General features: G+C 53.7%; 1 protein-coding gene and 1 long non-coding RNA gene across 3 annotated transcripts; one reads left to right on the top strand and one right to left on the bottom strand.

Annotated features, from left to right (window-relative positions):
- Positions 1-2,268: 2,268 nt before the first annotated feature.
- LOC129532574 (uncharacterized) lies at positions 2,269-4,431 on the bottom strand. Its single transcript, XR_008678342.2, has 3 exons — positions 4,263-4,431; positions 3,370-3,464; positions 2,269-2,500 (listed from the first exon to the last, which is right to left on the bottom strand). It is a non-coding gene; the product is annotated as an uncharacterized lncRNA (long non-coding RNA).
- A 22-nt stretch (positions 4,432-4,453) lies between these two features.
- On the top strand, positions 4,454-9,832 carry CISH (cytokine inducible SH2 containing protein). Of its 2 annotated transcripts, XM_004034215.5 has the most exons (3): positions 4,454-4,690; positions 7,728-7,948; positions 8,179-9,832. In XM_004034215.5, the coding sequence occupies exons 1-3, from the start codon at positions 4,671-4,673 to the stop codon at positions 8,712-8,714; spliced, it is 777 nt and encodes a 258-aa protein (XP_004034263.4). In that variant the 5' UTR covers positions 4,454-4,670; the 3' UTR covers positions 8,715-9,832. The 2 variants fall into 2 exon arrangements, with proteins under 2 accessions (XP_004034263.4, XP_018880421.3); XM_019024876.4 differs by lacking the exon at positions 4,454-4,690 and having other exon boundaries at positions 4,724-7,948.
- The last annotated feature ends 10,915 nt before the right edge of the window (positions 9,833-20,747 follow it).

The raw sequence follows: 20,747 nt of genomic DNA, 5'->3' as shown, positions 1-20,747 counted from the left end.
GGGAGGGTGGCTGTGGCTGTCTTCTGGGACAGATCTGAACTACTTGCGCACATCACATCACTCCCCCAATCCGGAAGCTGAGGGACCTGAGCGAGCTGGCTCACTTGGAACTGGGAAGGTGCGGCTCAGGGCAGGGGCTCTGCATGGGCCTCTGCTGTCATCTACAGGCCATCTACAGGACTGCAGGTACCAGGACCTCGGTTCCACTCAGAGGCGTCTTCCAGCCATCCTACTCTTGGCTCCGGAATTTAGGCCCAGTGAGCGCCTTCCCCTCAGCCCCACTGGTTAACACACGCACACTCACGGACCCCTGGGCTGCATGTGCAGGCTCATCAGAGAAGTAGCTCTTGGAAAGATGATCTTCTGTCAATGAATGAGTGAATGAGTGACTGAAAGGGTGCTACAACTTATTAGTGGGTACCCACTGTGTGCAGATGTTGAGTGGAGATGGGGTTGGGGCTCTGCCCCTATTTCTTTCAGGCAACCTTCAAGCTAGCAGTGTTCAGCGAAGCAGGAGGCTCCAGACAATAGCCTCAGCTGGCCATAGTGAACACTTCTTGCAGACCAGATGCTGGGAATGTGCTCTCCCTGCAACCCCCTGACCTTACAGAGCCTAGAGGAGGTCACACTATCCCTTCTGCCCCACACTACAGACACACAGGACAGAAAAGCCCAGAGAGGTTAAGTGACCTGTCTGAGGTCAGCAGCTGTCATGACAGAGCCCCCATTCCAACTCCAAAGCACAACCTCAGGGCTGGGCTCTTATCCTCAAACCATGGCCTCCTCTCCTAGTCCTTTCTGGCTCCTCACACAGCCACATGTGCAAACATACTCTCACACATATACACATGCAGTCACACCTTTACACATGTGCACACACATGCATATAACACATATAAACACACATGCTTATAACACACATGCACACAGATACACATGCACATGTGCACACACACATGCATTTATGCCCAGCTGGACCCAGGATTGATGTCCCTGAGTCCAACCTGAGAATCTGATTCAAGATCTCAGAGCCTCTTTGAAAGCCCTATGATCTGGAATCTTCTACTGCTGGGGGGAGCCAAAGAAGGCTCCGCTCTCTAAAGGCAACTAGTTTGAGCCTGGTGAACCTGAGGCTGAGCAAGATGTCATTCTGGTGAGCAGAAGGCTAGGCAGCTGAGGGTGGAGGCTGGCTCCTTGCCCCAGCCAAAGGCATCTCACTGAATGTTCTGTGAAGATGTCTTCTTTCTTTAAAATGGAATTAGATTATAATTGCTCTACAAATTTTATAATTGTATTTTTTAAGCTGGTCTCTTTTTATTAAAATTTTAAGTTGCATAAGTAAAACTTCCTCATTGTAATTAATTCAAATTATACAGAAGTATGAAAAGTAAGGCAAAGGTGCTGCTTCTCCCCTCCCAGTCCCTATAACCAGTGTCCATGCTTCCACAGGCACACGCATTCCCCACATGGGTCCATCGGAGAGATGCCTTGAAACTACTCACTTAGCCCAGGAAAGTCAGAATATGTGGTTTCCCTTAGTGCTCATGTTCCAGCAACCACCTGCAACATCGCCTCCACAATGATGGGAGGATTTGGCATGCAGGATGGCTAGGTCTGGTCAGGAGTGGGTTCATGATGGCAGACTCTGCCACATAGCCCTTCATATAGCTGTGTGTCCAAGGGGACAGAGACTTTGGAATAGCTTAAAGTGAGGGGGGCTAAATCCTACACACACACACACACACACACACACACACACGTACACACACACACACACACACACACAGACATTCTGTCCTTACTGGAGAGGGGAGGCTGCACATGGTGAGAGGATGGAGGCCAAATGAGCGAGACTTTGGGGAAGGCACTGCTGTGTATTCTTGTGATTCATCTTGTGATTGTTCTGGGTAGGGAGTGGCAGGGGAATCTTGCAGTAAGGTCAATCCCTGGGGTGCAGGAGAGGGATTATCTTAGAAGAGAGGAATCTATGGAAATTTGGCTAGTGAGGGCATGAGAGGGGGCACCGCTAGGTGGCAGTGTGGGCCCAGCAATCAGAGCCAGGGCTTCTAGGGAGCAGCCGGGGCAGGAGAATTAAGTACTAAGTTGGCCAGAGGGACCCAACTTAGTACTTGGGGCAGAACAGGGGCACATCACTGTTCCCAGCATGCAGGTGAGGTGCACAGTGCTGTCATATTCACACACATACAAAAATAGTTGGAAGGCCAAAACCCTTGGAACCCTTTGGTTTACACATAGACCGCATAATCACTGACCTGTAGGAGATACTTTCAAAGGGACACCCATGGTGCCCTGACATGGACAGGCCTGGGGGCAGAGAAGCTTCACTGAGGACCTTAAAGCTGGATGTCTAGGAGTCGGCAGATCACCAGCACCCATAGACGAAGTAGGAGGAAGTGTGTAGGCTCCTGGCTTAAACCATTACTTGCCAGCTGGGAGATCTAAGTTATATTGTAACCTCTCCATGCCTCAGTTTTCTCACCTGTAAAGAGGAGATAATATGTGGTAGTTGTGACAATGACATGAGGCTGCAAATTGCTGAGAGTGCTTGACACATAGTAAGTGTTCAGTTGAATAGTCATGGTGAGGGGGAAGAAGTATAGTTTTGATAGAGAGCTTGGGATTTGGCCCCATAAGAGACCCAAGTTCAAAATTGTAACTCTGTTGCCTGGCAGCGGCAAAGTCCTTTTGTCTTCGTAGTAATGAGACAGTGGACAGTTCCTACTGGCAAGTCAGTGGTCCACACAGGGGCCGCATATCAGGCTATCCAGGTATCCCAGCCCTCAAAGTGGGTTATAAGGTATCCATCCCCCTTACCCCCATTCCAAGAAAGTGGCTTCTGACCAACTCAGGAGGGGGCTGGCAGAGTTGCACTCATGAAGCCCGGCTTCCCTTCAGGAAAGCTACAGAGAAGTGACTGCCCTGAAATCTGAAACTTAACATTTTTTCCCCAGTTTCACAGGGTTTTGCTTTCAGGTTTCTTTTGCCCTCAGCCATTCTGGGCAGAGCAAACTGAGCCCTGTCTTCCCTGGACGCTATCGTTCAGGCCCTTCAACAAGGCCAGGGGTCTGTCATCCCTGCCCAGGATCTCAGAGCTAGACTCCTTTCTGGGGACCCTGGGGGCACACACTGGGAGGGGGATGGGGGTGGGGAGGGGGATGGGGGTGGGGAGTGGACCCTGCAACCTCTCCAAATCCCACAGTTCTTCTGGCCCAAGGGTTTGGAGGAGATTCACATAGACCCTACAGTCCTTCAAGATGCTCCATAGTGAATCCAGTGAACTGAAAAAAGGTGGAGAGGGTCCTGGTAGGAGCGTAGGCTTCTGATTCAGAGCTGGGATCAAGCTCTTACCCTGCCATTTCCTAGCATTTGTTCCCTGGGGCTGTCTTCTGTCCGCATAACGGGAGCAACACCAGTTGTAGAGGATCAAATGCAGCAAGTACTCCCTGTACATAAGAGCGAGTGTTACTACTCTGCCCCCGCCATCCTGCCCCAACCTCTATCACCCTACTCCCAGATTATCTCCCTATGTTTTGAGTTGCAGGACTCTCTCTCTCTCTCAGCATTTTTTTTCTGGCGGGGGGTGGGGGTGGTGGGTACCAACCCAGAGTCCGGGCCATCTGGGGCTGTCTCTGCTTGCTTTCTCAAATCTTTAGTCTCTTCTCCCCTGACTGGCAGGGCCGGCCAGAAACCAGTGCCAGCCAAGACTGGATGGTATGCCTGATTCGAAAAGTTGGGGCGTGCTTTCTCCTTCAACTCTTTCAAAGAAAACGTTCTTGTCTGGATCTTTCTGGCTGTGGTGACCGCCGGCTTGACCTCAGTGGACCCACTCATTTCTGGAACTGTCCTCTGCACCCGCCCTGCCCTAAGTCCCGCTCCAGACCTCACCCCATGCCACCCAATCCGACACCCGACACACAGAGTCCTAGGGTACAGGAGCGGCCGTCCCAACACGGGGCGCTTGCACACGCCGACAGACCTCCTTGGAGGAGCCGCTCGCAGGGAGGACAAGCCCGGGACTCCGCCCCCCGCCCTGCCACGAGTTCCACCGCGAGATAAGAGGGTCCTTCCCCAACGACGCAGAATGCCAGAAGGCAATCTGGGAGCGGGTTGCTGAGCCCGGGCCCCTCCTTAACTTCCCCGACCCGGTCTTTCCCCACTGATCTCTCCGTCCTGCCCCGCTGGGTAGCTTCAGCCCCGGGTCCACGCGCTGCTATTGGCCCTCCCCGACCGCTCGGCTCCACCTTCAGCGTCGCGATTGGTCAGCTCGCGGGGCCCCGCCCCGTTTTCCTGGAAAGTTCTTGGAAATCTGTCAAAGTATTTCCTTTCACTGCTCAGGGCCCCAGACCCGGCGACAGCGCCCGCGCACCCCGCCCGGGCCCCACCGCTCAGCCCGCGGTTCTAGGAAGACGCCGCTTCCGGGAAGGGCTGGAACGCGGCAGACAAAGGATTAGGCAGCAGCTCGCCCCGCCCCGCTCGTCTGGCCCGCCCCTCTCGCCCTCGCAGGCGGTCCGCGCCACTGCCTCTCAGTCACTGTCCGGCGCCCGCGCGCCCCGGGAGCCTACCCAGCACGCGCTCCGCGCCCTCTGGTTCCCTCCAGCCGCCGCCGTCCAGCCGAGTCCCTACTCCGGAGTCGCCGCTGCCGCGGGGACATGGTCCTCTGCGTTCAGGGGTAAGCGCGGCTCTCTGCCCCCTTCCCGGCCACCACGAGGGGCGCACGGGAGAACAGGGGCTTCGTGCTAGCTGCCGGGCATTGGGAGGGCTTGACGGGCTAGAGGTGACTGAGCGCAGACGGACCTCAGGAGCAAGGCTCTGTGTGGGGCTGTGACACTCCCACTCCCCGCCCCCACACACTTACCTCAATTCCCAGTGTGGATTGGGAAACCGGGGGCTGGCCGGCTAAAGGAGGAACTCACAGGGTGGGCTCAGCCTGGGTTCTCACTGGAGCAGATGGATGCTAACGGCACGGTGTCCCCCAAGATGTGGCCAACAATCCCAGATATTCTTCTGGGCCCAGAGCACTCTACGCTAGCCTGCCTGCTGCCCTGCCTGCTAGTAACCTTGGACCAGCCCCTGGCCCCCTCTGTCCTGGTGTCCCCTCTCCTGCCCCAGGCTAACAAGTAGGCTCTTCTTGGGAAGCCAGCCGCAGATCCTTGCCTTTCCTCAGGCTGGCACCTGATGGTCTGCAACTCTCGGGAGGCCCTGGGTTTGGCCTGGTCCTGCTTGGGGTACCCCCACAATCGTCTCACAACCCTGTCTCAGCCCAGTCTGGGATCCCAATGTGAGAAGGACCTTGGCTCCTGCCTCTCATCTTCAAATTTCCCAGACTTGAGGTAGGGGACAGTGGAGAGGGGATGCTGATAAGACGGAGTCTTGACCTGAGCTGAGCATTCCTGGCCATCCACTCTGTCCTGAACCTCAGCAACCCCTTCAACCAAAGGGTCTGATGCTGGCCATGGTGATGTGACAGGAGCTCAGGAAGCTCCAAGGAGAGAGGAAGAAGGTATAAATGGGTGTTCTGCACTCAGGGAGGACTGGGTGGCTGTGCTTATCACAACTGGCCTGGTGCCAAGTGAGGGAGGGTGGAAGGTGAGGCCAAGGAAGAGGACATGAAGGTGCTGGGAAGACTACTTCTCCCTTGCTGTCTCCAGCAAGTTCCTTCCTCCTGTCTGCATTCTGGGACTCCTGAATACCTGCCCCACCACTGCCTTCCACCCCAGGAGCCTCCCCCTGCATTCTGGGGTCCCATAGCCTCTTTCACTTTTTACCCTAGGTGAGCACCCCCTTGTAAGCTCAGGGCTACTGTTGGGTGTCAGGGAACAAAGTTTTAGACTGCTGCTCTCCAAAGCGGGCACACACATATACCTAGAACACACCAGCCACTGTCCCCACCATGATGATGACACAGCCATGGACACACCCCTGCCCAGGTACACACTCACCAGGAGCTTGTGGTGATCAACACAGCTATTCATACACCCAGCTACCACATCAGCCCCAAAGGTGCCCACACCTACATGTGGGATCTGAGGACCGGCTAAGCTATCTGGACGTGGCCACCCACAGAGGTTCCAGCCTGACTGGCTAGCCACCAACCATGCTCCTGGGAAGGTAGCTCTGGGCCCCAGCAAGCAGGTCATCTCAAAATTTGGCCTCCAGCTCTCCAAGAGGGATTTCCAAGCTCCCACAGTACAGCCAGGGTAGGTGTGGAAAAGTTTTTGGCAGGCTGTGGTGTGCCAGAGTTGTGTGGCCCTTTCTCACTGTGAGTGGTCATAGGGCCATGATTTGTTAGAACCTAGAGGGTCACCTATAACCTACACAGGAGTCAGGTCTGGCTCCTGCCACCAGCTCCTGCCTGCGCCTTCTTGCCTCACAAGCAATACTGGCGCTGTTTGCCCATGCTGTCCTCTCTACCTGGGGTCCCTTCCCCCAGCTCCTTCCTTTGGCCTGGAAGACACAGCTCAGGAGCAAGCAGACCCTGACTCCCCCATGACACCTGCAGTTTTATGACTTTGCATTATAATTACTCTTAGTGTCATCTTCCCCAGCCAGTCTGGTTCTCCTTGAGGGCAAGGCCATGGTTTCATTATCGCGGTGTCCTGAGGCCCAGCCACGGACTAGACCCAGAACTAAGGCTTGGAGATGTATTTTGCAAGGAGTGAGGGAGGAGCAGCTGTCTTCCTGGGGAAGTAGAGCCAGTCCCTGCTGCCCTCCCAAGGAGGAAGCCCTAGTATCACCCTGCTGGCTGGGCTTCCCCTAGAAGAAAGCTGCTACTCAGATTTTGGTCGGCTCAGTTCCCCCAACCCCAGCCATCCAAGAATATGGTGTTACTGAACCTCTCAGTGCATGGGTTGGTGGGACCCTTTATTGTGGAAAAGAGAAACTGAAGCCCAGTGAAGAGCAAGCTTTGTACAAGATCGTAGAGCCTGGTAGGGCTGGCTTGCCAGGGTGGGAACTGGAGTGTGGGTTAGGTCCCTGCCCTTGGTGGGAGCTCATACTGACAGGAGATGAGACTTGCCAGTGCCTTTAGAGGCCACTGTCCACCCCAGACCCTCCACTGGGAGAAGCAGAGGCCAGGATAGGCCGACTTGTATGGGTAGGGGATTATTTCAGTCTCTAAGTCCTGGCCAGTGTGGACCTAGGTCCCTCTGAGAGACACTCCTATCCATGGGGAGGTAGCGTGTGACCTCAGGCAGCCTACCATAATCCTGGGGCTTCTCTGGAGGACCCCACACAGATCTATCATAGGATAAATCTACTTGTCTGTCGTAGATCTATCTCAACTAGGACCATTCATCAGTGGGCCATTTAATGAGCCCACTTCAGCCAGGAGGGCACAAACATGAAGCTACTTTGCACTGAATTCTATCAGTGTGGTGAGAACATTAGACATGCCTATGGGGAATGATCTGTGTTTTTGGTTGATATAAAATAGAGAGCAATTAATTACTGTTTAGTAAATGCAGGGCAGTGGAAAAGAATCTTTCAAAAGAGGATCCCCACATGGAAACAATCAAGGTGGCTTTTGTGATGACAAGTGGGGAACGAGATACTGGACTAACTGAGCCCATGGCTGGGTAGAGGGGAAGCTGAGGCTCATAGTGAGATGGGCCAGCCAGAGGTCATGAAACTAGTCTGGGGCATAGGGGGGTCTCTGGAGATGGGGGAAGCATGGGTCCTCCACTCACTGCTCATCCACTGCCTTCTAGACCTTGTCCTTTGCTGGCTGTGGAGCGGACTGGGCAGCGGCCCCTGTGGGCCCCGTCCCTGGAACTGCCTGAGCCAGTCATGCAGCCCTTGCCTGCTGGGGCCTTCCTCGAGGAGGTGGCAGAGGGTACCCCAGCCCAGACAGAGAGTGAGCCAAAGGTGCTGGACCCAGAGGAGGATCTGCTGTGCATAGCCAAGACCTTCTCCTACCTTCGGGAATCTGGTGAGTCTGAGGGGGGAGGCAGGGTTTTTCCTGAGTAGTCTGGTGGGAGAAGCTTAGTTCTGCCTTTGAGTCTGATTTGGGAGGCATAGCCCGGCCCAGGAGAGTCTGATGGGAGAGGCACAGCCCTCTCTAGGGAAGCGTGAAGCGGGAGGCACTGCCTTGACTTGCCCTGGATTGGTTACCCCAGCTAATTTCCACTATGTCCCTTGGCCCCCTCTGCACTTGCCTAGGCTGGTATTGGGGTTCCATTACGGCCAGCGAGGCCCGACAACACCTGCAGAAGATGCCAGAAGGCACGTTCTTAGTACGTGACAGCACGCACCCCAGCTACCTGTTCACGCTGTCAGTGAAAACCACTCGTGGCCCCACCAATGTACGCATTGAGTATGCCGACTCCAGCTTCCGTCTGGACTCCAACTGCTTGTCCAGGCCACGCATCCTGGCCTTTCCGGATGTGGTCAGCCTTGTGCAGCACTATGTGGCCTCCTGCACTGCTGATACCCGAAGCGACAGCCCCGATCCTGCTCCCACCCCAGCCCTGCCTATGCCTAAGGAGGATGCGCCTAGTGACCCAGCACTGCCTGCTCCTCCACCAGCCACTGCTGTACATCTAAAACTGGTGCAGCCCTTTGTACACAGAAGCAGTGCCCGCAGCCTGCAACACCTGTGCCGCCTTGTCATCAACCGTCTGGTGGCCAACGTGGACTGCCTGCCACTGCCCCGGCGCATGGCCGACTACCTCCGACAGTACCCCTTCCAGCTCTGACTGTACGGGGCAATCTGCCCAGCCTCACCCAGTCGCACCCTGGAGGGGACATCAGCCCCAGCTGGACTTGGGCCCCCACTGTCCCTCCTCCAGGCATCCTGGTGCCTGCATACCTCTGGCAGCTGGCCCAGGAAGAGCCAGCAAGAGCAAGGCATGGGAGAGGGGAGGTGTCACACAACTTGGAGGTAAATGCCCCCAGGCCGCATGTGGCTTCATTATACTGAGCCATGTGTCAGAGGATGGGGAGACAGGCAGGACCTTGTCTCACCTGTGGGCTGGGCCCAGACCTCCACTCGCTTGCCTGCCCTGGCCACCTGAACTGTATGGGCACTCTCAGCCCTGGTTTTTCAATCCCCAGGGTCGGGTAGGACCCCTACTGGCAGCCAGCCTCTGTTTCTGGGAGGATGACAGGCAGAGGAACTGAGATCGACAGTGACTAGTGACCCCTTGTTGAGGGGTAAGCCAGGCTAGGGGACTGCACAATTATACACTATTTATTTATTTATTCTCCTTGGGGTTGGTGTCAGGGGTGAGCCAACCCCACCTCTATGCCCTGAGCCCTGGTAGTCCAGAGACCCCAACTCTGCCCTGGCTTCTCTGGTTCTTCCCTGTGGAAAGCCCATCCTGAGACATCTTGCTGGAACCAAGGCAATCCTGGATGTCCTGGTACTGACCCACCTGTCTGTGAATGTGTCCACTCTCTTCTGCCCCCAGCCATATTTGGGGAGGATGGACAACTACAATAGATAAGAAAATGCAGCCAGAGCCTCAGTCCCCAGCAGAGCCTGTGTCTCACCCCCTCACAGGACAGAGCTGTATCTGCATAGAGCTGGTCTCACTGTGGCGCAGGCCCCTGGGGGAGTGCCTGTGCTGTCAGGAAGAGGGGGTGCTGGTTTGAGGGCCGCCACTGCAGTTCTGCTAGGTCTGCTTCCTGCCCAGGAAGGTGCCTGCACATGAGAGGAGAGAAATACACGTCTGATAAGACTTCATGAAATAATAATTATAACAAAGAACAGTTTGGTGGTCTTTTCTCTTCCACTGATTTTTCTGTAATGACATTATACCTTTATTACCTCTTTATTTTATTACCTCTATAATAAAATGATACCTTTCATGTACAGAGCCCTCAATGGGGCCGCTTTTCAGTTGTGTACACAGTGTGTCCCCTTTGATCTTGTTATCATTAGCCCCCATTTGATATTTGGGCTAGCGGAGAGGCCCAGAAATTCTATGTGGCTGAGCAGTCCCTGCTGGGTACTCATTAAGGAGTGGAGGAGACAGGGAGCAGCCTCTCCTCTCATCTCCCCTGGGTCCCCTTGGGAAATGGGAGCTAGGAGACAAAGGCCAGTTAGACTGCCTGCGGGGTGACTGCCCTGGCCACTGCCAGGCGAGGGCTGGGGGGAGGGTGGCAGAGGTGCATCAGCCCTGAGAGATGTGTAAACAAGAAATGCCAACTCCAAATCGCAAGTGGAGAATACCCAGGGAGAGAGAGCTGTGGACTACTCCTGGGGTCAGTGTCTTGAGATGAGGAAACTAGTAGTCAGAGAAGTCAGGGCTGGTTCTCCCAGGAAGAAGGTACAGTGAGTGCAGAGGCACCAAGGCATGACTGGGAGGCGCGTGTTCCTGACACACAGAACTAAAGAGGGCTTGCTCTGTGCAGTGGGGCAGGGCAATTGAATTGGGGTAGGGGCCAGTGAGCTGGTGGAGTCTGGCCTGGGGCGGAGGTGTCCGGGTTCTAGTCCAGACTGGTTGGGATTGGGGGATCCTTTCTTCTCTCTCAGGGTTCAGCACACCAAAAGTGTGTGGAAGAGCAATTTCAATGAAAACACCCTCCATTACCGGACAGTCTGACTTTGGAACACTATCTGTTGAGATCTTCCTGTGTCCCGAAGTTTCCGCACCTTTGCTTGAGGGCCCCACAGGAAAGCTTCTCTAAAGCTTTCTAACCTTTATTCTGGAAACAATCCTAACCTTCCTGTTGTCTTAGCCCTCAAGCAATTAGAAGTCTTAGAGTAGAAGAGACACTTGTTGGCAGGTTGAGGGCAAGGAGGGGTGAGGAGTGACAGGCTGATTACAGGGAGGGGTGAGGACGAGGATAGACAGCAAGAACCATGGAGTTCACACAGGACCCTGGGGACATGGAGGCAGTCATGGCAAAGAATAGGTCTGACGTTAGGTGAGAGTGAGCAAGAGGTGGGTGATGGAGGGAGGGCTGTCTTTCCTGGATGTGGCGCCCAGACCCAGGTGGCCAGCCACGTGCCTTCCCTGTTACTGGCGGCGGCCTGAGCGCTTGGCTGTCTGTAGGGCCAGATGGCACGCTTCCTCCAGGTCACCATGACCCAGCCAGGGGTATTTGCAGTTCCTCATTCCTTCAGTCTGAATTTCAGCTGCTTCATTGCTTCCAGAATGCCTGAGGTAACCCCTCTGTCTGCTTCACCCCTAGATTTGAGTCACCTAGCGGATGGGTAGTGGATACAGAGGGGCCAATGTCAAGCTGTTCCTCACCTGGTGCTGCAGCCTGGACAGAAAGCTGCTGTGGTGAGAGGAAGCACAGAAAACTGCTTTGTCCACAGAGAGAAATGTCTCAAGGTGCCTGCCAGGTGCTGGGCATGGGGCAAGGGCTTGCACCTCATGTAGCACTCACCACAACTTTGGGAGTGAAGTCCAAATATTACCCACGCTCCACAGATGAGGAAACCGAGGCTCAGAGCAGGGAAGGGGCTGACCACGGCCACTCAACAAGTGGGGCTCAGGGCAGAGCTAACCCTGGGGGGTCCTGACTGACCTTTTGTCCCCCGGATTACTACATGAGATGGGGAGGACAGGGATGGCGGCTTCCAGGCAAGTTGCTCTTGGACGCTGTTTTCTATCTCCTGGTCTCCCTGCCTGCTGAGAGCTCTTGGCCACTGGCCTGGCCACCAAGGTCCTGTTCTCTTCACCCTGGCCTCAGCTCAAGCCAGGGCCCGGCTCCTGTCTGGGTAGGGGCTGCCAGCTACTTCTGACCCCCAACAGGTTCCAGGTTCCATCTTCTTTTCTTATTTCCCTGCCAGGGTAGTGAATGATGCCTGCCCAGACCCCAATCAGAGACTCAGCCTAACAGATGCTGAAGATCCTCTGGCCAACGTGATCACCACTGTGTGGTCCTGGCCTAGTAAAAGGGGCACACATGTTGACACTAGCCAGGAACAAAGGGATGAGCCTTCTGGTGGGTGCAAGGACCCTGCACAACATACAAAGAGTAACGAAGGTCACACTTTATCATTAAGTCCTCCACCAGCACATGTGCTCCAAAGGCACCAACTGGGCCAGACTCCATCTAGGTCCTGGAGACAGCAGGGAACAAGACAGACACGGTCCCCATACTCATTGGGCTCGTGGGCTAGCGGGAGAGACAGAGAGTGAACTAGTGAACAAATGGGTGCATAGGACAAGCTTTGAGAGTGTAAAGAAAGAAAAGCAGTGGGGGTGGGAAGAGTAACTTTGGGTATGGGGACACCCTGCAGCTGGGAGGGCGCTGGGGATAGCTCTGCAGCTTTGGGTGGCACTGAGCCTGGAGACCCAGGCAATGAGCAGGAGCTGGCCATGCAGACAACTTGCAGAAGGGATGTCCCAGGTGAAAGGAACTACAAGTGCAGTGGCCCTGAGGCAGAGACCTAGAGCCCAGAATGGCTGCCCAGGAGGGGTGGGAAGGGCAAAGGAAGCACGTGGATTTTATTTGAGGATGGCAAAGCACCTCTTCAGAGCCTAGCAGGGGAGTGCTGTGATCTGACCCTCATTTCTAAGGGAGGTATCTGTACTCATGAGGGCCTGGAGGCAAGAGGCCAGAAAGAAGGATCTGGAGGGTAGAGTGTGGGAGCGGGGGCAGAAAGAGGTGAGGGCAGCAACTCTGTGACTCTGGGTTGGGTTCCTACCCCACTAGCAGAGGTTGTCCTCATCTACAGCTGAAGAGGGAAGGCCTCAGAGAGGGGTGGTGAGAGGCAGAGCCAGAGTTCACATCCTGATTCCAGACATTGTTTGTGTAACCACTGCTCTATTCTGCTTCCAAGGGTCTGGCTTGCTAAAGCCTAGGCACCCACAGGTTCAGAAGGCATGCAGAAGGGTGGGGAGATTCAGGAGGGCTTTCTGGAGGAGGGGGTCTGGGGGCTGGGCCCTAGAGGATTCTGCCTCCAGGTGGGAAATGGGTTTGGAGATTGATCCTGTGTGGCGTCCCTCCCTGGATTCACCAGCCTCCCTCTGGAACAACCTTCAGACAGAAATGCTGCTAAGCCATCTAGGTATTTCTTGTTGCCCCCAAGGAATGTTTGCTGGATACCACCCCCCTTCCAGCCATACCACTGGGGTATCATTGGTGCCAGTGTGTACATCTCACTAGGTCCCTGCACCTAGGCTGGACTTTTAATCTACTGACTGAGCAAATCTCTCCTGGCCAAGGCTGGACACACATCTGAGTGGGGCTGGGGTCCATGACTAGGCCCACCTCACTCTCAGATGGGGACCCTCCCGTCCTGCACGGTTGCCCACAGTGAAGTGGAAGGCGAGGGGCCGGGGGCCTAAAGGCCTAGAGGCCTGACTACGAAGGCAGGAAGACTCAGGGTCTGTGCATAGGACATCCCAGACTTCGCCGGCTCTCATAAAGGCCCTCTTCCTCCAGGAGAAGTAGGCCCTGTGCAAGCCTGGGCAGCCTTTGACACCAACCTGCTAGACCAGTTTTAAGATAAAGTAGGCTTGAGCTTTGCCGGAAATTCAACAGCCTCTCATGGTGGATGTGTCCTCCCTATCCCTCCCTGGCTCCCGTGGACCACCCAAGGGGTCACTCCAAGAGTCACTCTGGGGCAGCAGGCTGGAGTTCCCACGTCTGAGACTCAAGCTAGAGGAGGTCCCTGGAGGTTTGATTTTGGTCAGAATGCAGACCTCAGAGTGGTTGGAGAGTGGCTGGGCCTGGATGCTGGGAAATGCGGAGTGAATGGAAACCAATGCTCATCTCTGAGCAGGAGGAGACACAGCAGGCCCAGGGAAGGGGAGCTTTTCTCATGTGGTCAAAGCTTCCTGCTCAGTGGAAAGACAGTTGCTTCCATGGCCCGGGCCTCATTAAAACAGGCAGGGCCTCTGAGGGCTATGGGAACCTAGGATTGCCATGACTCCTCCAGGCAGCCCCTCCAGGACTGTCTCACCCACACAGACCCTACTAGTGAGACGCTTCCGCTGGCACCGATGATGCCCTGATGACATGCCTGGTGGGGAGGGTGGTATCCAGCAAATGCTCCTCAGGGCAGAGTCCTGCTCCAGGGACTCTCCCCACACCCAGCACCCATGAGCCAGATGGGGCCCTTCCTGTCACCAGAGCTGGGCTCCTCCTCCAGAGGTGGGGGTTGCACTCATAGTCCAGACTGGGCCAAAGCTCTGTTCTTCAAAGTGCCTCTCAGCCCTCAGCCTCCTCCCAGGAAGCACTTCACTGCTCCCACCCCCACCAGCCCCACATCAGCGACATCATTTGTGTGTGTGTGTGTGTGTGTGTGTGGTGTGTGTGTTTGTGTGTGCGCGCGCGCGTGCTTGTGCTGACCTTTCCACTTGGCCAACATTCCTTTGTTTTTCTCAGCTCCTTCCAGTGGATGGCTGTGGGAGGAGGAGCTGCTGGAGAGTAGGTTCTCAGGAAACATTTCCCCCAAAGCCCCAGGGACATGGAGCCCACGAGACATGAGAAAATGAGGCTTAAGCAGAAGCAGAGGTGTTCCAAGGGCAGTTTGAGGGGTGTGGGTGAGAGAAAAGGAGAGATCCTGGCAGAGATCACTGTTAACCCAGGTGTGTGCATGCCTGTGGGGGCGTGCTCCCGGGCATCCTTGCCAGATCAGCACCATCAGCCTGGCACCTAGTGGGCAAGCTAAGCTTATAAGGGCAGGCGAAGCTGGGTGGCCCTAGGAAGTTGCTGCATCTCGCTGGGACATATATGGCTCAAAGTAGGCCAGGGTCCTGGGTTTGCTGTTGTGGGATCAATTCACTTTCTCTCCTAACCAGAGGTGCCTGGTTGGGAGCTGTGGGCTTTGGGGGCAGGAGCACCTCCTCCCAGCACCTTGACAATCACCCCCTTTCTCTTCTGGGTCTCAGTGAGTAACTAGGGTGGGTGCTAGCTTCCAGAGGATCCCTGGGCCTTGTGTAGGGCAGAGAAGGCCTGGTGTGGACACCCCCCACCCCCAGCCTGGGTGAGGTGTTTTCGCCAGAATTGCAGCAGCTGCGGCTGGAGGCCTCTTCCCAGGAAGAGCAGAGCGCCTCTTCCAAGAACTCAGAGGAGGCCGCAGGCGGGAGGGGGAGCGGGGGAGTTGTTAATTTTAAACCACACTGCCTTCAACGCTTCTCAGGAACTGGTTGCTCAACGTGATCTGGCAGGTCCCAGGCGGCTGGGCAGGCCTGGTGCCAGCTCAGAGGTGGCGGGTGGAGGACACGCCCCAGGGGGAGGCCTGGTGACCTTGAGGGAAGTAGGGCCCTGTCCTTGACCACTTATCAGGGCCTGTCCCTCATTCACCTGACCCAACTTTGCTGGGGGGGTGTGAGGTGGGGTAATTTATTCAGTTCTAACCAGGCAAGGTAAAATTATAACAGGATTAATAACACAAGTGTCATGGCCTTCCAAGGGCCCCAAGACGATCCCATCCCCCTTCCCTGCTCAGAACCTGCCTGTCCTGCACCCTGGCCTGTCCTCTGGAGGTTATCTGATGAGGGCCTATTCTAAGGGTAAGGCCTGTGCTGATTCTCTATGGGATGGGACCCTGGTGCCAGGCTAGTGGGGGGAGTAGAGTCGGGGGGTGGAGGGTGGCATGTGGCAAGCTGGTGGAAGTTCTGGACCTAGGGAATGAGCCTCCTTCTTGTGCAGGGAGAACTCATAGGCCCGCACCCCATGGTTGACTGCAGTCAAAGCACCTGCATTTCACCGACCTCCTGTTGGAGGTGTTGACCACCCTAGTGTGGCCAACCACTCCTGGCTGACAGCCTAGGCCCACCTCCCAATGTCTGGTCCATGGGATGTTCTCCCTGCAGAGGCACCTCCCAGGGCACCCCCTTCCCCCACTACCCCCACTGGCTGCCCTCTGAGACCCCAGCAGTCTGGGCAGAGCAGGCCTTGAGTTCTAGGAAAGGATCCTAAGCAAATGCTGCCAAGAGCTGCAGTTCTTGGAACCAGCACTGCAGGGCGAGGGGACACTTCCTGGAACCTGCTGGCCCTTCCAGGGAGTGAGGCTCAGAGGACAGCCAGTGACCTGGGGTAAGTGGGGGGAGAGGGTACTGAGCCCTTAGCTTGGGTCTCTGCCTCCAGGAAGCCCTCCCTGACTGCAGGTGCCTCCTTAGACTCCTCCGTCCCGGTGCTGGATCTGGCATCACCTCTGAAGTGCCCGGTGTCCAGCCTGGCAGAGTGGACGACGAGAAACAGGTGTTAGTAGAGAAGAAAAGGGCGTGTGTACCTGTGGAGGCAGCGTGTGGGTGTGGGTCCACAGTGAAAGCAGGAGGTTAGACAGGAGTGTCCTGCCTAGGCCAGTGAGCAGCCGGGGGTGTGAAGCACCAAGGGAGAGTAGGAGGGAAAACAAGGTGGGGTCAGCAGTGCCAGGCCCTGCTCACTGAGCCCCCTTTGCTGGTGGGCAGCCTCTGGCTCTAGTCACTCCTTCAGGACAGCCTTGTCTCACCCACAGTTCCCTGTCCCACAGCAGGGGGCCCAGGCCCCAGCTTCAGCATCAAGCCACCCAGGACATGCATCTGGCCTTTTGGAGAATAGCCTGGAGAATGCAGAGGAGAGGCTGCAGTGAGTGGGCACTGACACCTGTCTGGGACTGGGTTGAAGTCTGGCCACATTTCAAGGGAATGGCCATGAGTGTTCCCATCACAGGATCCCAGGAGCAGCATTGTTAGAGCAGGGGCCTGGAAGTATGGCTGAGGGTGCTGAGTGAGCAGGTCAGGGTCACATAGCTGGGAGGCACTAGGACAACCTTTTAACCACTCATGACCCCTTTACTTTCAGAATGGAGAACCTCCCCTGGCCAAGGCTGGACGGGGTGTCGGCAAGAACTTGCCTCTCTCCTCCCACCCTCAGGTCACTCCTTGGCCCTCACTGAGCACAGCACCAAGCCTGCTACCCATCCACCCCAATGTCATAGAGAAGATGAGGACAATGCTGGGGTTAAGAAGGGCTAGGACCCAGTGGGTGGGTGGCAGCTGTAAGGTGGGGCTATGGCAGAGAGGTCCTCCCACCCCTGTAGGAGGGCAGTGGGGCAGCCCAAGGAGACAGGTCATTGCTGTGCTTGTACTTTGCAGTGGCCAGTTCTCAGAAGCTACCTGGGGCAGCTGGCAGTGGGTGGGAGTGCTGCATTCTCTGTCACTTAGAGGCCTTGATGCCTGCACCCAGGTCAGGCTGGCTGTGGCTGGAAAGAACCTGCTGTGGATGAAGTTGACCTGCGACCCACGTGACCTGAGTGAAAAGAGCTATGGGTTTGCAGGGGACACCGGTGCCCTGCTGCAGGTGGTTCTAGAGCTAGGTATCCTGCATTGTGACTTGAGCAAGTCATGAACCCACTCTGAGCCTCAGTTTCCCACTCTGTTTTTGGTGTTTGGTTTGGTTTGGTTTCGAGACAGGGTCTCACCCTGTTGCCCAGGCTGAAGTCCAGTGGCACAATCCCGGCTCACTGCAGCCTCTACCTCCTGAGCTCAAGCGATCCTCCCACCTCAGTCTCCCAAGTAGCTGAGACTACAGGTGTGTGCCACCACACCCCACTAATTTTTTGTACAGATCTAGTTTCACCATGTTGCCCAGGCTGGTCTGAACTCCTGGGCTCAAGCAATTCTCCTGCCTCAGCCTCCCAAAGCACTGGGATTACAGGCGTGAGCCACTGCACCGGGCCTCCACCTCTATTTTGGGGACAATGTTATCACTTGCCTTATGGAATCGTTGTAAGGAGGACATGTGTAGACTTGGTGATTTTTGTTTCTCCTCGGAGTCTTCCCCTGGATCCCAACTCACCCCTCCAGCTCCCACTTCACCATGAGCCCATGGAGACATGAGCCCCAGGAGAGCTCTTTCTCTGGTCTCTATTGCAGCAAGAAGTACCTGTGGGCACACTGGAGCATAGGCCTTGATGTTTGCAGTGCTCCAGGCAAAAGGACAAGTGGAGGCTCACATACCAGAATCTAAATATTAAACAACCATAAATCAAGCTGTTAATGAAATGTGTTCTATCCTCCTACTGAACAAATAAGCTTTCATAGGAGTAAAAACATCTGTATATCTACAGTTTTTATATGTCTGAAAGTCAGCAGATATCCAAAATGATGAAACTTAGTAATTATCACTCATGTCCAGGTGTTCAGTGACCTGAGGTTTAAGTGAGAGAATGAAGACTTGCCTGATGCCTAAGATATTCTGTATTTATTCTGTAACATTGATTCTCCTCATCTTTAGTCTAGTAAAATGATTGATTATGTTGTTACAGTCAAGACTTCTACACTATTACTGTTCTTTTCATAGTAATGATTTAAAAGATTAAAATAAGGCTGGGCATGGTGGCTCACACATGTAATCCCAGAGCTTTGAGAAACCAAAGTGACAGGATTGCTTAAGGCAGGAGTTCAAGTTTACAGTAAGCTATGACTATACTACTGTACTCCAGACTGGGCAACAGAGCAAGACCCTGTCTATAAAAAATAATAATAATTTTTAAAAAGACTAAAATAAAATATTGGCCAGGTGTGGTGGCTCACACCTGTAATCCCAGCACTTTGGGAGGCCAAGGCAGGTGGATCACCTGAGGCCAGGGGTTCAAGACCAGCCTGGCCAACATGGTGAAACCTCATCCCTACTAAAAATACAAAAATTAGCCAGGCATGGTGGCACACACCTGTAATCCCAGCTACTTGGGAGGCTGAGGCAGGAGAATTTCTTGAACCCAGGAGGCAGAGGTTGCAGTGAGCCGAGATCCACACCATTGCACTCCAGCCTGGGTGACAAGAGTGAAACTCCATCTCAAAAAAATAAATAAATTAATTAAATAATGAAATAAAATATTACATTCAAAGAACACAAAAATATGTTAAATTAAATGAGATATGTCAAAATTTCAAAAGATGATATAGTCCAAAAAGTTATTATTTTAAAATTAATTTAATTATTATTATTTTTTTGAGACAGGGTCTCACTCTTTTGCCCAGGCTGGAGTGCAGTGGTGTAATCTTGGCTCACTGCAGCCTTGACCTCCTGGGCTTAAGTGATCCTCCCACCTTAGCCTCCCAAGTAGCTGGTACTACAGGTGTGTGCCACCACACTCCACTAATTTTTTTGTATTTTTTGTACAGATGGAGTTTTGCCATGTTTCCCAGGCTACTCTCAAACTCCTGGGCTCAAGGGATTCTCCCGCCTCAGCCTCTCAACGCGCTGGGACCTCAGATGTAAGCCATTGTGCCTGGCCTTAATTTTAATTATTGTTTTTGGGGGGGGGTCTTGCTGTGTCACCCAGGCTAGAGCGCAGTGGTGTGATCATAGCTCACTGACACCTCAAACTCCTGGGCTCAAGGGATCCTCCCACCTTGGCCTCCCCAAGTAGCTGGGACTACAGGCACCCACCACCACACCTGGCTAATTTTTGTATTTTTTATAGAGATAGGGTTTTGCCACATTGCTCAGGCTGGTCTTGAACTCCTGAGCTCAAGTGATCCACCCATTTCAGCCTCCCAAAACGCTGAGATTACAGGCGTTAGCCACCACACCCAGCCTAAAAAGTTATTTTTAAAATAATCAAAATCACTTAGTAAAATTGAGGCAAAACAAACTATAAGTTATAATTGCATTAAAATTTAAGATTTAAAACTAAAATTTTACTTAACTTTTTGAAATTGTTATTAAATATTGCTAAATGTTTTTATAAAAAGAAATCTTAGCAGAGTGTGGTGGCTCACGCTTGTAATCCCAGCACTTTGGGAGGCCAAAGTGGGAGGATCGCTTGAGTCCATGAGTTTGAGACCAACCTGGGCAACATAGTGAGACCCTTTCTCTACAAAAAATATTTTAAAAATTAGCCACACATGGCGGTGCATGTCTGTAGTTCAGCTACTTGGGAGGCTGAGGCCAAAGGATCACTTGAGCCCAGGATTTTGAGGCTGCAGTGAGCCATGATTGTGCCACTACACTCCAGCCTGGGTGACAGAGCAAAACTCTTCTCAAAAAGAAATAGAGAGAAGAAAAGAAATCTTCACTATTCACAGTCAAATTCTCTGTGAAGGCTGAAGTAGTGTTTGCTCTGCAGTTAGCAAAAGCACAACCTCCATGCGTTGCCCTAGAACCTGAACGGTGCTATCATGACAGTGGGTGTTTGGGTTTGTCTCACACTGCATCAGCACTGAGTGTCAAATCAGTGGTTTGACAGAATGGGAATGCACATGAATTCTTTAATCAATTTATTGGAAATTGATCACTTGTATGTTTGTGATACACTCTAAGGAACAGGCCACAGGCAGATTAGAAGAGAGTGGTAACAGACAAAGCACAATTTCCAGTAAGTGATATTGGAGCAATTTGGAAGGAAAAAAAAGTGCAATGTCTACCTCACAACTTCCACCATAAATTCTAGATGGACCAAATATTAAACATTAAAAATGAAATTCTAAGAGTCCTTTAGAGCACCTGCCCTGGAGTCCCAGCAGTATCAATCCTAGGTGTGGAAACCTCTTCCTTTGCGTGGCTCCCCTGCGTTGTTTGCAGGACAGGTCTGGAGGAAAGAGAGTCACCCCAGAAATACATCGATGCCTATATAGTGTTGTCTGTCTATCTTGGGTTTTTCCCTGCAGAAACGACTCTGAGACAAGCATCCAAATGCAAATAGATTATCTGGGAAGTAATGCCAAGAAGCACCAGTAAGGTATTGAGAGACAATTCCCCATGGTTCTCTCCTATTTCTGCATACATGCCAGTAGAGGCACTGGTTGCCCTTGTTCTAAACAATCTTTACAAGGGTGATTATTATAGTTAGTAACCTTAGAAGATAGAGGTAGTATCTCCCTCCAGAGCAA

Source organism: Gorilla gorilla, chromosome 2 (genome assembly GCF_029281585.2).
Source record: "Gorilla gorilla gorilla isolate KB3781 chromosome 2, NHGRI_mGorGor1-v2.1_pri, whole genome shotgun sequence".
Classification (NCBI taxonomy): domain Eukaryota; kingdom Metazoa; phylum Chordata; class Mammalia; order Primates; family Hominidae; genus Gorilla; species Gorilla gorilla.
The sequence above is the reverse complement of the archived record's forward strand: the minus strand, read 5'-3'. Positions and strand labels throughout refer to the sequence as shown.

Excerpts from the sequence above, each read along its gene's own strand:
- CISH (XM_019024876.4), top strand. The coding sequence starts at position 7,690 with ATGGGTCCTCCACTCACTGCTCATCCACTGCCTTCTAGACCTTGTCCT. Across the intron at positions 7,949-8,178 it reads CTCCTACCTTCGGGAATCTG|GCTGGTATTGGGGTTCCATT; the intron begins GTGAGTCTGAGG and ends GCACTTGCCTAG.